This window comes from Nerophis ophidion, linkage group LG08 (genome assembly GCF_033978795.1).
Source record: "Nerophis ophidion isolate RoL-2023_Sa linkage group LG08, RoL_Noph_v1.0, whole genome shotgun sequence".
In the NCBI taxonomy this organism is placed as follows: domain Eukaryota; kingdom Metazoa; phylum Chordata; class Actinopteri; order Syngnathiformes; family Syngnathidae; genus Nerophis; species Nerophis ophidion.
Window position 1 is genome coordinate 53109711 of NC_084618.1, and position 15721 is coordinate 53125431.

General features: G+C 39.0%; 1 protein-coding gene across 1 annotated transcript in view; it reads left to right on the plus strand.

The window, feature by feature from the left end:
- The first annotated feature begins 1635 nt into the window (after positions 1-1635).
- Positions 1636-15721, plus strand: part of ubald1a (UBA-like domain containing 1a) — a 29827-nt gene continuing 15741 nt past the window's right edge. The window contains exons 1-2 of the mRNA XM_061908885.1: positions 1636-1889; positions 2184-2243. Coding sequence (XP_061764869.1) covers positions 1782-1889; positions 2184-2243 — 168 coding nt within the window. The 5' untranslated portion in view covers positions 1636-1781. The remainder of the gene's footprint in view (positions 1890-2183; positions 2244-15721) is intronic.

Consider the following 15721-nt stretch of genomic DNA (forward strand, 5'->3'; position numbering starts at 1 on the left):
GGAGTGTCAATGAAATGTTGCTTTGAATGGCTGCATGGTAGATGTTCATGTATTGACACTCAAAGAATGTGCATATATGTCAAGCCAGCTGTCGCGTCCCGTCAAGGAAGCTTGATTTTCGCAGTGTTTCCGGGTTTGTTCATGTCCCTATTTAACAAAGGCCTTGTAAATGTTTGAACAGCTGCTCTTATTGTTGCCTGGCTTCCCACTGTCTTTTACCAGGAACTGTGCATATAGTACAGGCCACACTGCAGCTACTTGCAAGTGTTGCAGAAGAAGGCCTCTAAACAACACTATTCTTGCAAAAGTCCCTCTTTTGAGAGCACAAACCATCACAAGAAAATCATATTGGATGTCAACACTAATGCAATATGTCTAATTCTTCCCAGCAGTAGTCACATGCTGACACAACCACACACAGTTTATTAACTCATTTTAAGACATGTCTTTTTTATCATAGATATACATAAATGCAACCAATTGGGAGTATATTTAAATACTCATGCCAAATATGGGTATTATATTATGGATGGATGGATGGATGGATGGAGGGATATACCCATATTAGGTTAATTGACATAAAGTGATTGTAGCTGAGATAAGCGCTAGCGCCCCCCGCGACCCCGAAAGTGAATAAGCGGTAGGAAATGGATGGATGGATGGATGATTTATAATTCATTCTTCATTTGCCCGCCAGAGGTCATAATACTACCAACTTTTGTCTCTTGAAAATTCCATTGATCAAATGTTTACATTTTCAGGCAACCCACAATCCATTGCGTTGTATTGATAGCATGGATTTTTTTTTTTAAATCTTACAATTTCTACACAAATACTTCTACTCATTATTTCCCACGCTACAATGGGAGGAGGGAATATTTTACACGTCGGCGCTTTAACAAAGGAAGTAGTATTGCAGGAATTACGTAATCCCAATGATTCGTTCCGTTACCGCATCCTGTTGTTCCATTTGTTGGACGGGTTGTCGTATTACACAGTTAAAAAAATACATTTAAAACAGTATGGTAGGTTGAATTGATTTGAGTGTCTCCTTAATGAATACATTTTAGGTGACATACCTGTTTACTTACAAAAAATACAAGATAAAACAATGTTGTTAGAGTGAATGTGTGTATTGTGCACTTAAGATATACACAAAAATAAATTTGTCAAGGACAACACAAAACACAAACAACGCTGTTTTGTACACGCATGTCCCTAATTTGACTCGGAGCGATGCAATTGGCGATGGCGGATTTGTTTACCATATTTGGCAAGGGAGTAGAGCAGCAAACAAGATGATTGGTCGAGAGCGACCGTCATTCACAAAAAAACAGCCTTCTTAAAGCTCACAAACAAAGCGGGTGCTCATGGGATATGTAGTCCAAAATAACGCCCTGGCGTGAGAATTTTGATCCGGTGTGGGATTGTATGGCCTATTGTGGTACATGCTGAACAAAAAATAGTTTTTGGCTTACTTATTGTAAATTTTGTCGTTTGAATGAAAACTAAGACGGCTTTTAGACGGTTTAATTCCAAATGCCACAGTCTTAGCCTACAATTCCCTACTGGCGATGCTCCTCTTTGATTGGCTGCCGCCTTCTGTCAATCACAAGCGGGTCCTCCCTCCACCGCTCCTACAGTAAATATTTGTGTTTGCCCAGCCGGCTGTAATGGTGGACGAGTGAGGGGAAGGAAAAACGGAATCCAACTCGAGTGAGGAAATAGGAAAACGGTCGAAAGTCTGAGCCGCCGCGACTAGGACACAGGCTTCGTCGAAAATGGATGAACTTAAACATCAAGTCATGATTAATCAGTTCGTCCTGACGGCGGGTTGTGCGGCGGACCAAGCCAAGCAGCTCTTGCAGGCGGCACACTGGCAGTTCGAGGTAACAACGAGGGGGAGAAAATGCGGTCGTCAGCCATGCTGCTACTGTTGATGTTTGCCCGCTGTTCGCTAGTCTCAGCCTGCTGGCCCCGCTTTTTGAACACGAAACTTTACATCTATGATTGCATCCACCGCAGAACAATAATAATCCCACACATGCCAGCAGTGTAATTACGCAATGGCACACCTCATTTAAAACATGTTAGTAAAGCGCGTGTTTCGCCATCTTCCCGTCCTGTTGCGAACCGAGCCCAGCCCTCAAAATGTCTAATAACTTGTGTTTGATTCATTCCAGACTGCCCTCAGTGCCTTTTTCCAAGAAACAAATATCCCCTATGGCCATCATCATCAAATGGTGAGTTCTGGGAAAGCAACTCAACACTTTGTATTTTTTTTTACATGTGAAAAAAGGAGGTAATGCGTCTTTTGAGTATTAAGTTTCGTCATGTTTCAGAAAGGGCGAGCACAATCTTAGGCTTAGAGAGGTGGTGTGTTACTAACAATAACAAAGCACATGGCGGCCATGTTGTGAGCTGCCATGAATACTGTAAACACACACACAGGCAGTCAGCCACACTTGTCTCACTCACAAGGGCTAGTGTGTTCCGCAGCATCTGAGTACAACACGTTTCAAGGGCGAAAATGGAAAATATGAATGGTGTTTCCTGGAAAAGCAGAAGTGTTCTCTCGCAATAGTACTGCACTTGTATTTGCTACCCCCTCATATGACACATCAGCGACCTTCAGCGGTAGTAGACACATCATTGTGTGGTAAAGTGGAAGACATTAGACCTAACTTGGGCTGCACCATTCTGCAGAAAAAAAAATATCTCACAATTGTTTTCGCACAGTGGTTCTCAAACTTTTTCCACCAAGTACTGCCTCAGAAAACACTTAGCTCTCCAAATACCACCATAATGATAAATATTAAAGGCCTACTAAAATGAGATTTTCTTATTTAGACGGGGATAACAGGTCCATTCTATGTGTCATACTTGATCATCTCGCGATATTACCATATTTTTGCTGAAAGGATTTAGTAGAGAACATCCACGATAAAGTTCGCAACTTTTGCTTGCTAACAGAAAAACCCTGCCTCTACCGGAAGTCGCAGACGATGACGTCACATGTTGATGGCTTCTCACATCTTCACATTGCTTTTAATGGGAGCCTTCAACAAAAACACCTATACGGACCGAGGAAACGACAATTTCCCCATTAGTTTGAGCGAGGATGAAAGATTTGTGTTTGAGGATATTGATAGCGACGGACTAGAAAGAAAAAAAAAACGCGATTGCATTGGGACGGATTCAGATGTTTTTAGACACATTTACTAGGATAATTCTGGGAAATCCCTTATCTTTCTATCGTGTTGCTAGTGTTTTAGTGAGTTTAATCGTACAGGATAGTCGGAGGTATGTGTCCACGGGTGTGTTGACGCGCAGTGTCTCAGGGAAGTCGACGGCAGCTTTATGGGAGGCACAAGCTCAGCTGATCTCCGGTAAAAAGTGACTTTTTACCAAAATTTTCTCACCGAAACCTGCTGGTTGACATTCGGTTTTGATGCATGTTCGCTGTGATCCATAGTAAAGTTTCACCTCCGTGAATTATAAACAAGGAATCACCGTGTGTTTGTCTGGCTAAAGGTTAAAGCTTCCCAACTCCATCATTTTACTTTGACCTCTCCAATATTAATTGAACAAATTGCAAAGGATTCAGCAACACACTTCTCCAAAATACTGTGTAATTATGCGGTTAAAGCAGATGACTTTTAGCTGTGTGTGTGCGCAGCGCTCTTATTTCCTAACAGCCCGCGACGTCAAGCGTACACGTCATCATTACGCGACGTTTTCAAGAAAAAACTCAGAGTAAATTTAAAATTGCAATTTAGTAAACTAAAAAGGCCGTATTGGCATGTGTTGCAATGTTAATATTTCATCATTGATACATAAACTATCAAGACTGCGTGGTGGGTAGTAGTGGGTTTCAGTAGGCCTTTAAAATACAGTAGTGTAGTAGGCCTAAATAATCATTACAAACACAGCAACATCATTGTTTGGTAAAGTGGAAGACATTAGACCTATGTAAACTCGGGCTGCACTATTATGCAGAAAAAAAAAGTATCTCACAATTTTTTTTGCACAATGGTTCTCAAACTTTTTTCACCAAGTACCACCTTAGAAAACACTTAGCTCTGCAATTACCACCATAACGATCAACATTAAAATACAGTAGCGTAGAAGGCCTCAATAATAATTAAAAACAAAGCAGCATCATTGTGTGGTAAAGTGGAAGACATTAGACCTATATAACCTCGGGCTGGACCGTTCTGCAGAGAAAAAAAAAGTATCTCACATTTTTTTTGCACGGTGGTTTGCACAGTGGTTCTCAAACTTTCTTCACCAAGTACCACCTTAGAAAACATTTAGCTCACCAAATACCACCATAACGTTTAACATTAAAATATAGTAGCATAGTAGGCCTATATAATGATTAAAAACAAAGCAAGGGTTTTAATTTACAATCATATTTAATATTTTTGGCTAGTTGGCCATTTTACACGAAGTTTGAACAGCAACAGTGTTTGAATATGTAATTGATCCTTTGGTGTACCACTAGATAGATAAACGTACCACAGTTTGAGAATCACTGTTCTTGGACAATTTTTTTCACATACCATGGTTGTATTGTTTTGTTAGATTCCTCGTTGTTTTGTTCTGTTTTTAAGAAAAGTTCTGCCAATCTTCATGGGATGTCCTGGAAGGACAGTTAATGGGGTCCCTTTTTAGAAATTAAGAGAGACAAAGACTATGTTTACACTGCTGGCCAAAGTGGACCAAATCTCTTTTTATTATTTTTTTTTCAAAATTTGATTTTTTTCCAGCTTACTGTGGATTGCAAGTATAGTTGTGTTTTTATCACAGTATAAATGTGCAAAGGCCCCAATGTGGCCTCGGTGTCACTTGCATGCGCAATTAGATAAAGTGAAAACAAATTAAGTTGACTGGATTCCATAAAAGAACAACAAAAATGCTACTACTTCTTTTACTTTGCAAAATAGTAGCTGCCACACCTTAAAAATGATTTTATTTTATGTGAAAATAAATTAAAGAAATATAATGTATGAATGTATTTATATAGTGTAGTATGTTTTTAGAATGTTTTGGAGGGTTCTAATCTTTTTACGTCTGTTAAGTAGAGGAGACACGGACATCACCGTAGAAATATGTTAATTTTATTTTTAAACCCACTTACGCAGTGTACCTAACGTAAGCAAATACGCCACTGTGTACATGTCATTGCCAGTCTTTCTACAATTGTCGCTATTTCTTCGGAATCAAAGTGTGTGTGTATATATATATATATATATATATATATATATATATATATATATATATATATATATCATAGATCAGTGGTTCTTAACCAGGGTTTGATCGAACCCTAGGGGTTCGGTGAGTCGGGTTCAGCGGAGGTTAAAACACACCCGACTCATCGTGTAAATAAAAACTTCTCCCTATAGGCGTATTATGGATACGGCAACAGCAGAAATCACACTGATTTGCAGGTGTCATTTGTTGTGGGTTTAGACACTGTGTTGGTTTTGTTCGTTGAACAAGATGATGTTCATGCACGGTCTATTTTGTGCACCAGTAAAAAAACATGCTAACACTTTAGTACGGGGAACATATTCATCATTAATTAAGTTGCTTATTAACTTGCAAATGAGTAACATATTGTTTCTTAACTGGTCATTATTAAGTACTTTCTAAAAAGCCTTATTCGGCATGGCTTTATCATAACCCTTACCCTGGCGCTAAGCCTAACCAAATAACTCTGAATTAAGTGTTTGATACTTAGAATATGTTCCCCTAGTGTCCAAAAAACTCTAAAATTAAGTCTTTGTTACTTAGAATATGTTCCCCAAAACAAAGTGTTACCAAACACACATAACCTTGTCTTGAATTTGACAAAAAACACAATTTTATTTTTCACTAAAGGGTTCGTTGAACGCGCATATGAAACTGGTGGGGTTCGGTACCTCCAACAAGGTTAAGAACCACTGTCATAGATATGTATCCATCTGTGTTGGCCCTGCAATGAGTTGGCGACTTGTCCAGGGTGTACTCGCCTTCTGCCCAATTGTAGCTGAGATAGGCACCAGCGACCCCAAAGGGAATAAGCAGTGGAAAAATTGATGGATGGATGGAAAAATTAGAGCCATTACATTTGTGTACACTTTAATTGTTAAGATAATCATGGACAAAATGTCTATCAAAATAATTGTTACTTGCTGCCGTATACTGTACATTAGATTAATATGATTTAAACTTTTTTATTTTTAAACCAATATAGGTGACATTCAAAGCAGCACTATGTAGCAGCTATAACCATCATTGGGAGCTTTATCTATTATTTTGTAGTTCCGTTTAACTTCTTTTAGCAGTTTGTAATACTGGTGGACAAGCAAGAAAACACTTTTGTTACTTGCGCTCGTGCTAATGTTACTGTTCCGTTCTATCCATTGCCTTCGAAAACCCTTTTGCACATTATCACACAATTACCAAAGAATAGGAATGTAACAATATTAAAATCTCATGGTACAATATCATGGTGTTACAGTCACTGTACGATATTATTTTTGTTGTATGTCCAAACAAATGGCTTTAACATGCTATGGTGTATAAAATGAAATGGCAGAAATGTTTATGATAAACACACTTCCTGTAATTGAACATAAATGATTAAATGTTCTAATCATATCTTTCACTCTAAACATCTATTTTTAAATGTGAAAGTAATGGGGCGGCATAGCTCGGTTGGTAGAGTGGCCGTGCCAGCAAGTTGAGGGTTGCAGGTTCGATTCCCGCTTCCGCCATCCTAGTCACTGCCGTTGTGTCCTTGGGCAAGACACTTTACCCACCTGCTCCCAGTGCCACCCACACTGATTTAAATGTAACTTAGATATTGGGTTTCACTATGTAAAGCGCTTTGAGTCACTAGAGAAAAAGCGCTATATAAATATAATTCACTTCACTTCAATGGTTCAGGAACATCCACTGTGTCTCAGCTTTTATTTTCTGAGAAGCTGTGTCCTCTACAGTGGACATTTGTTCTATCAGTTTGGAAAAGGTAGTTTCTCAGTAAAGTTTACTCTCGTTTTAACTTTTAACAATGCAAACACCTCACAAATTGACATGTGGCTTTGCTGGCTTTATAATATCCGGGGGATGGTAGCTTATCAAGTAGCTTCATTGTCTAGCAGGCGTTTTCCCTCAGCACGGTGAGCTTTGACCAAGTCTGTTTTGGCCCACAACACTCGAGACGAACATGCCAGGGAGGCTATGTTTTCTCTAGTGTTTGTCTGTTTGTTAGCAACATAACTCAAAACAGTTATGTTGAAAAAAAACAATTCCTCTTATCTTACGAAGTGGAACACACTTTACTTCCTGCTTCCTCTTTCTCTCCCTTTTACGGCGCTCCATACCCCCACATTGCAGTCCCGCGCTGCGCATATGATTTTTTTTGTTTGATACCGTAACGCATCCACGGTAGTACTGTGCAATAGGTCGTGCGAGTATTAAAAGAAAAAAGTAGCACCGGTGCGAATACAGATTTTTGTTGCTAAAATAAATCCATCCAAATTTTATCAAACCGGAGTAAAATTTTTGCTCATCTGCATAACATGTTTGAAATTAACTTAAACCATAACATAACCAAATGGACAAGTGAATGACGAGAAGTGTCACTGATCACTCTGTGTGCGGTGAATTCTGTATGTGTCCCTTCCTCTTTCGCCATGCAGATAGGGGCTGGATCCCCGCTCCTACTACCTCACACACTCTGTCTTCCAACACGGAAGAAACAAGGTCTTAGTTGGAGGAACTGGTCACCAAATGCGCTGCGCGCTAGTAACTACTAGGAGTCAAAGGGAATATTTAACTACAAAACAATGATTAAAGTGACAAACCTGCCATCGAAATAATACCCCCGTTCATAGACAAAAATATACAGCCATTGAAGCACATTCAATGTATTGATTAAGCTGAGGTAACACAAACCAGAGAAAGATTTAAAAGTTAGAGCCGACAAACTCCCGCTGCTAGCCTGCTAAGCTAGCAAAAACAACTCAAGCTGAAATGCTTGTGAGACTCAGACTAAGCTTGGACTTGCTGATACGTCACTAGGCAACAGGCACGGCCTTTTAAAGGCACACACACAGATGCACAAACTGGTATTATATAGAACTTCTCTCAACTGCATTATGCCAGATATTTGAAGTTTTTTTTTTTAAAGTAACACATTCATTATTTACCCTAGTAATGAATGACATGTATTTAAGAGTAATTGTGTTAGTAATTACTTTTTAAAGTAATTTTCAGAACACAGCCCGTAACACAGCATCATGAAGCAGTTGGCCTTTTGGTCTTCCTGGCTAATATCTTTGTGTGTATGTCCTATAATAATTTTAACTTATAAATACACCATTGTTAGAGTAATTGCACGTTTTTATGAATTTTGTCTATCGCTCACAATCATTATGAATGACTGAAGGATTTGTATTAGTTTGCATCCTAAATATTAAATAAATGTAAATAAAAGTCTGTTTACAGTGGATCCAATGGAAAGTCCTTTATTCCGCCCATAAAATACTATAAATAACCATTCAAAAACTGCCAACAATACCCAATTTCCATTGCATGACTTGAATATTACTCAATTTTCGATCGCATTTATTTAATATTTAGAATGCATTAAAAAACATCCGTCACTATGTCTAATAGGCAAAACAAAAAAAAGTGCATCTCCCCTTTAAAAGTCATTATTTTCATGTTGGTGCTGACGTTTAAACATGTCTTCCTAAACCAAGGTACTTTATTTCACACAGTTTTTTTGTGATCTGAAGAATTGGGCATAGCTAAAAAATTTGTAAAGAAAATTGGAGATTATATAGGACTTCTTATATCATTTTCAAGGCTTTTTCTTTTTGGTCATCTCAAAACACCTCTTAAGTTGGGGACCCATTATGCAAAACCTACCTTTCTTACTTGTTGTAACCTGTTATTGTGTATTTGGGATCCTCATCAGGCGTGAACATTTACAATCAAGGTATGGGGAAAATATCTACATAAACATATATTTCCATTTATGGGTTAGTTTATGGGTCAAACTATATTGGGATAGGAGTTTTGATCCATATCGCCCAGCCCTACACTTGTGTTAGCAACAGTGCGTGCAGTTTAGGGATGTTCTCTGTGTTTAATTTAGCGTTAGAGTATGCCTTTTGATATAAGGGATTATATTTATAAGTGTGAATGCACATGTGTACGTTGCCTGAGTGTTAATAATGAAATTGTGATTTTTAAGACTTTTCATTTTGATCGTACATTTTTTCTGTACTACAAAAAATCTTTGTGCTATTAGTTTTTTTTCATTTAGTAGCACCGGTGCTAATAGACAAAAAGCTAAGCGTATAATTCTGCTATGGAGAGTCACAAATTCCACAGTGCGAGGCCGGAACTGATGGGGACGGACCTCACCCAACAGAAAGCGAAAACCGCGGAACGGCACACAAACCAGAAGTGAAGACAACCGTCCACCCCATCCACATCCATTATAAAAAAGAAATTAATGAATAAAATATATGCATATTTTTAAAACCTCACACCCTCAGTGAGGTCTCTGCACGGGATTGGAAGGCCACTAGACTGAAGTCCCGGGAGCCTGTGCCGGTCGAGGAGGCAATGAGGGGTACACCTCATCCCCGAACCACAACACATCCGTGCATGTGATGTGGGTGTGTATAAGGCCTCCAAAATGTCCTACTGTGTAGTTAAAATTAGGAGGTCAGACATTACAGCCCACCTCCAGTCCCTATTGATGTGTGTACTGTAGCGTGAGGGAGATATGTACAGTATGCGGGTGGTGACTAATGATGTGATTAAAATTGTGTCTAACATGCAGTTAAAATTGAGGGATGGACAAACAGGGGACAAGTCAGGAGGACTGTAGCCCCATAGAGCCATCATCCTCCCTCCGCCATGCTTCCCCCCAGGACAATCCCTCAAAGTCCTATATATGGGTGCACGCTGTAAGTAGGAGGAGCAGAGAACCCGGACACAGTTCCCAAAGCCCCAATCAAGATCTACGGCCAGAACTGATGAAGCCTACTTGGATGAGCAGCGAAACGTCTTTCAAGATTAACCAAGCAGTTCAGTTGCGATCAATTCAATGCCCTGAGAAAACAAACATATAATTTTGCTTCATTGGGTTTCATCATCGACATGATGTTGTAGCACAGCCGATTTTACATAAATTTAAATTGGCTGACTCACGCTAAAATGTTTGATGCCTTGATGGTTTAATTCTAAATATTCGGGACTTATGCAGATCCCAAATACACATAGCAGGCACCATCATGTAAAAAAAAGTTGGTTTTGCATAACGCAGTTCTGATCTGAGTGAAAAGTCTAACCACTATTATGTAGCTGATGGTCGCCATAGCAATGAATAAGTTGTTTTTGTTTAATAAAAGGTAGTGCAGTGTGTATAATCTATTCAGCTCACTGTTTTGTTCAATGGATTTGAACCATGGCAACCAAGACGATGTGGGTTGTACCAAAAGGTAGTGTAGTGTTCACACACTGCTTTACCAGTAAGCACTCTGTGCCTTGTCTTTCAGAGCCTTTCCCTCTGTATTACATTTATAAAAGTCATCTAAGGTTAGCTGGCACACACACCAATACAAGTACTTCTGTGAATACTGGTAGGATCTAGTTTGCTAAATCCCCTGCAATCATTTCCTTTTCCCTAACAATCCCCCATCCAGGAGGCTCCGTGTGCTTGCACACGCGAAAAGCGCTGCAATCACTGCACAGGCTAGCTGTCAAGAATGTTTGTTTTTGGAGCACATTTTACATAAACCCACATGTTGGACTGTTATCTTTTTTTTGGCATCATAAGATAACATCAGTGTACGTTGATAGACACTTTATTCTTGGCTTATTCTGCCTTCCTAGTTCTTTTTGCATACATTGCATCCACAATACACTCACAAGATTAAACATACTCACACCTTCAGCCTTTTTCTGTGAGAACACAACACTCCTCTTCCCTTTGTTATGGATCGAAAAAAAAAACCAACCAACTCGTTAGAATAAATTATTTATCCATGTCTCCTAAGAGCAACGTGTAATCATGCAGTGCCATTATTGAGTATGTTTTATGAATTGCATTGTATCAAATTAGATGAAACCAACTTTTAAAACACAAACACGCGTTAATTCAATCATATTGGACTTTTAAAAAATAGGTTTAAGATATGCAGACTATTCAATTGGAAGCCAGAATCAAATTGCAAGTAGGAGTGGGCTTTCTGCACATGTGGAAGTCTCTACGAAGAAATACTGTTGCAGTCAACATTAAATTCACAAGAAGAATATGAAGCAAGTAGATGGGGGCATGTTTACACAATAAAGTGGCGCAGATCAAAGCATTCATCTTATAGCAGATACAATTAGCTACGAGCGTTGAGGGGACGTGTTCTCTTGTCGAGAAACCCAAACAGCTGCAATGCCGAAGTCTAGCATTTCTGGTTGGTCAATCACCATTGAATTAGAACTGTTGCGTGTATACTGTGACTTCACTAGTCTGATTTGTGTGCATACAAACACACTGATTGTCTCAAAGCGGTCAATATGCACAGTCGATACCTTGTTTACCCTCACTAAAAATTCAGGATGAAGTGTTAGTGCTTCTTTGGTGTCCTGCTGTTTTAATGCTAATCCCTCTTATGAAATACAAACAAATTCTCTCTAACCTAACCCTTATTTCACACATGCGCCATAGTCTGGAAAGTATTGAAACAACTGGTCATTAAACCTACCGGAAGCACAAAAAGGATAGCCGATTAGCAGGCAGACTACATAGCAAAAACAACTTTCAAAACATTCAAGGAAAATGATGCATGTGTCCCTTTGCCATGGAATTTGTTTCCACTTTATATTGCATAGACATAGTATTGGGCATGATGTAATCTATCTGTGTGGTGAGGTATATTGTTTGTCAACAACCTAACTGCACTGAGAGAATGTGGTTGGCAGTAATTATTAAGTATGTACAGAAACCATTTTATGATACATAGTCGTAATATTAACCATACTGTAACATAATAGGAAGATCATGAATCTCTTGTAATATTATCTATTGTCTCTTGCAAATAACATTGTTTGCTAGCTAGCTTTGCACCGCCACTGGCAGGTGTGTTACTGAAAGCGAGGGTCTGACGATGTTGTGAATAACATGAAGGAAGGAAGACATGCATGATTCCGGGAGTTACTTCAAGGACATCCAGCTTAGTCTTACTGTCACACATTACCAAAAAAATACCAACATCCTAAAATCTTCCAATGGGCGCATTTATAACAACATTTAATATTCATATATTTTGATCATTTCATTAATTTCAAAAACACATCACGCCATTTGCTTTTTTTCCCATTACTGATTACTGCTCACTGCAGACTTCATGAGACAACAAACATGATTAAACATCACTTACTGAGCAGTGTCTGTTGTCATTAGGACACCGACTGCTATGATGTTCATATTTTCTCGTTTAGATGAAGAATGACCATAATAAACTATCCATCCATCCATCCACTTTCTGCCGCTTATTCCCTTTGGGGTCGCGGGGGGCGCTGGTGCCTATCTTAGCTACAATCGGGCGGAAGGAGGGTACACCCTGGACAAGTCTCCACCTCATCGCAGCATAATAAACTAATACTTGGTTAATGTTTAAATCACAAAAATGTAAATAGAGTATTGTTGGTGGTATTTAGATGGTTGGTTTTAATGGGCAGAATAAAGGACCTTCCTTTGGCTTCGCTGTAAGCGTATGATATTTGGCTTTATACAGAGGCAGAGCTTTTGTCTACGTAATGCTCCTAAACTGAAAAAATAACAGATGAAAACTATACAGTGATCATATTGTAATGTTGTTAATATAATTTATGAGAATAATGGTAGTAACTATTTAAAATGATATACATTTGTTTCTCATTCTTTAGAATATTTTACCATTGTACTTGAATTGGATCGTAAATAAAACTTTATTCTAAAAAAATAACCAAGCCAAAAAATAAAAATGGACTCTCATTCCTGTAAGCAAAAAGGTAACCTAAATAACTGAACATCTAAAAGTTCATTTTTTCCCCAGTTGGAAAACGGAGGTCGAGTTGTCTTTTTGTTTGTTGCCATTGTGTGATTATTACGTGAACATTCTCTTGTTTGTCTGTGTCAATGGCTGTATATGATATTGCCCATCCAATTTAAAGCTGAAATATTACAACGGGACAGTTGCTGTCTGTCCTTTCCGCATGTGTGTGTCTGTGTGAATCTGGCGCCCAGTCTCACCCCACAAAGACAAAGGTTGTGAATGACTGAAGAGAGGGCTCACTGCGTTCAGTTAATTCTACTGTTAAATAAATGCGCTCAGACGCTGAGAGCGATGTAACGAGTGTAAAATTAAATTCTATTAGAAAGGGATGGAATAGGGCTCGGGATATGGCCTTATTTTAATATCTCGTTATTTTGCTTTAGCTTTGAATGAACACTTGATGCATATAATCACAGCAGTATGATGATTCTATGTGTCTACATTAAAACATTCTTTTTCATACTGCATTAATATATGCTCATTTTAAACTTTCATGTAGAGAGGCAAATCACAACTAAGTCAATTGACCAACACCGTATTTATTAAAAGTTATTAAGCAGTGGCACAAATATTTATCTCATTTCAAAACAGAAAGTGCAAGATTGTCTAAGACAACTTAAGTGTCAAATAAAAATGAGCTGCATAATAGGAAATCAGATAGTATTCGTCCTTCGCTATGTGGTAGGTTACTATGGACGTTATTAAATTCTGTTGTTGACTAGTTTTTTCATACGGTGTTGATGTGGAAATGTTTGCCTCTGCATTTTGATGGTGTGGCATGTGGCACCGAATGGAGATGTTCAAATGCGGAGTAAGCGCTCTTCATTCTCGAGCGGGGGACTTTTCAAATGATGCTACATATTATCAATCGATCAATAAATGTTTATTTATATAGCCCTAAATCACAAGTGCCTCAAAGGGCTGCACAAACCACAACGACATCCTCGGTAGGGCCCACATAAGGGCAAGAAAAAACTCACCACAGTGGGACGTCGACCATGATGACTATGAGAAACCTTGGAGAGGACCGCATTTGTGTGCAACCCCCCACCGCCCCCGCCCCCCAGAGGACCGAAAGCAATGGATATCGAGCGGATCTAACATGATATTGTGAAAGTCCAATCCATAGTGGATCCAACGTGACCGTGAGAATCAAGTACCAATATAATATTAGGAGTAATGCTACTTTTTATAGCAACGCTTTTGGCCAACACTTGACAAAATTACGGTTGTCTGTTTGACATATTCCCACTTGAAGCCAAACCGCCGCCAGACGATGGACCCCCTGCGGTTTTTGTTGGGAATGAATTCTTCCTTCATTTGTTACCAGATTTGCACCTTCTTTCTCTCGTATTACCACTCGCACGGCTCCGCTAGCATCACAGCTAACTTTACCCATGCTGCTACCTCTCTGCTCCACGAGGGCGTATACTTATGTGACGTATGACGTGACAGTATGTGACAAATGTAAGAAGGTGCGCTTTTCTGTGAGAGGGAGAGACAGGAAAAAGCGAGAAGAGCCTGTAATGTAATGCCCACAGCACTAAGCAACTGCGTGAGAACGTATACTCGAATATCACCATATAGTCATTTTCTATATCGCACGGAGACAAAGCCGCAATATATCGTGTATGTCGATATATCGCTCAGCCCTAGGATGGAATTAAGTTTTAATCACATTTAATTTTTCATGGATGTTGTCTGCTGGTCTTTAGATGTTACCAAAGTATTCTTATGGGTATTTAAAGGAAAAACAATTATTCTTGACATTGTGACCACGACATCCTCTGCATTTCCATGATAACTTATTCTCTATGCACAGCCTCAACAAATTAATAATCTTCTTGTGAACATAAATAAGGAAGTAACCCGGCTGTATGACTTCCACAGCTTGTCTGGAAACATGTGACCACCACCTCAGCCCATCATGTGATTCAGCCGAGAGACAAACTAACTTGGTGACAAAAGCCTGCTTTAATTCCTGCCACAGTAATAGCCATTAAAGAAAATGTGTCGAGCACTCATGTGGTTTCCTGGCAATAAAGTCAGGGCAGAGGTGTTCAGAAATCCACAATTTTTAAAAGGTCAGTGATAAAAGACAAGCGTCATTTCAGCCAAAACAGATATACTGCAACTTCTTTTAAACATTCATTAATTATATCCAGTTAGAAAAACGTATTAATGAGAATTCGCATCCGGATTGTATGATAAATGTCAAGACCAAGCATTGTTTTCAATGACCGTGACTTTATTGGGCTGTATTTGCCGGTCATCACTACCATAAAATACCACACAATGTCAATTTAGCTCATTTATATGAAGGTCAAAGTGCAGTTTCTACTGTCTTTGTACAGTACAGAAGCAGACATGTTGTAATGGTTTCTGTAGCTGCCATATTTGTTGGCTTGGTGTGTACAAATTTAAATGTTTTTGTTGTGTTGAGGATTTTCATCATGGAGATACGGAGTTTGTACTGTGCCAATCCATAGGATTGCAGATGTAATTTCTTATTCATAAATCATGATGTGACCACATTGACTGTCTGCTCTCATTGTTTCTGTCTGTCTCAACCACCTTTTGTCTGTTGTCACCACGTGTGAGAGACAGAATGGGTT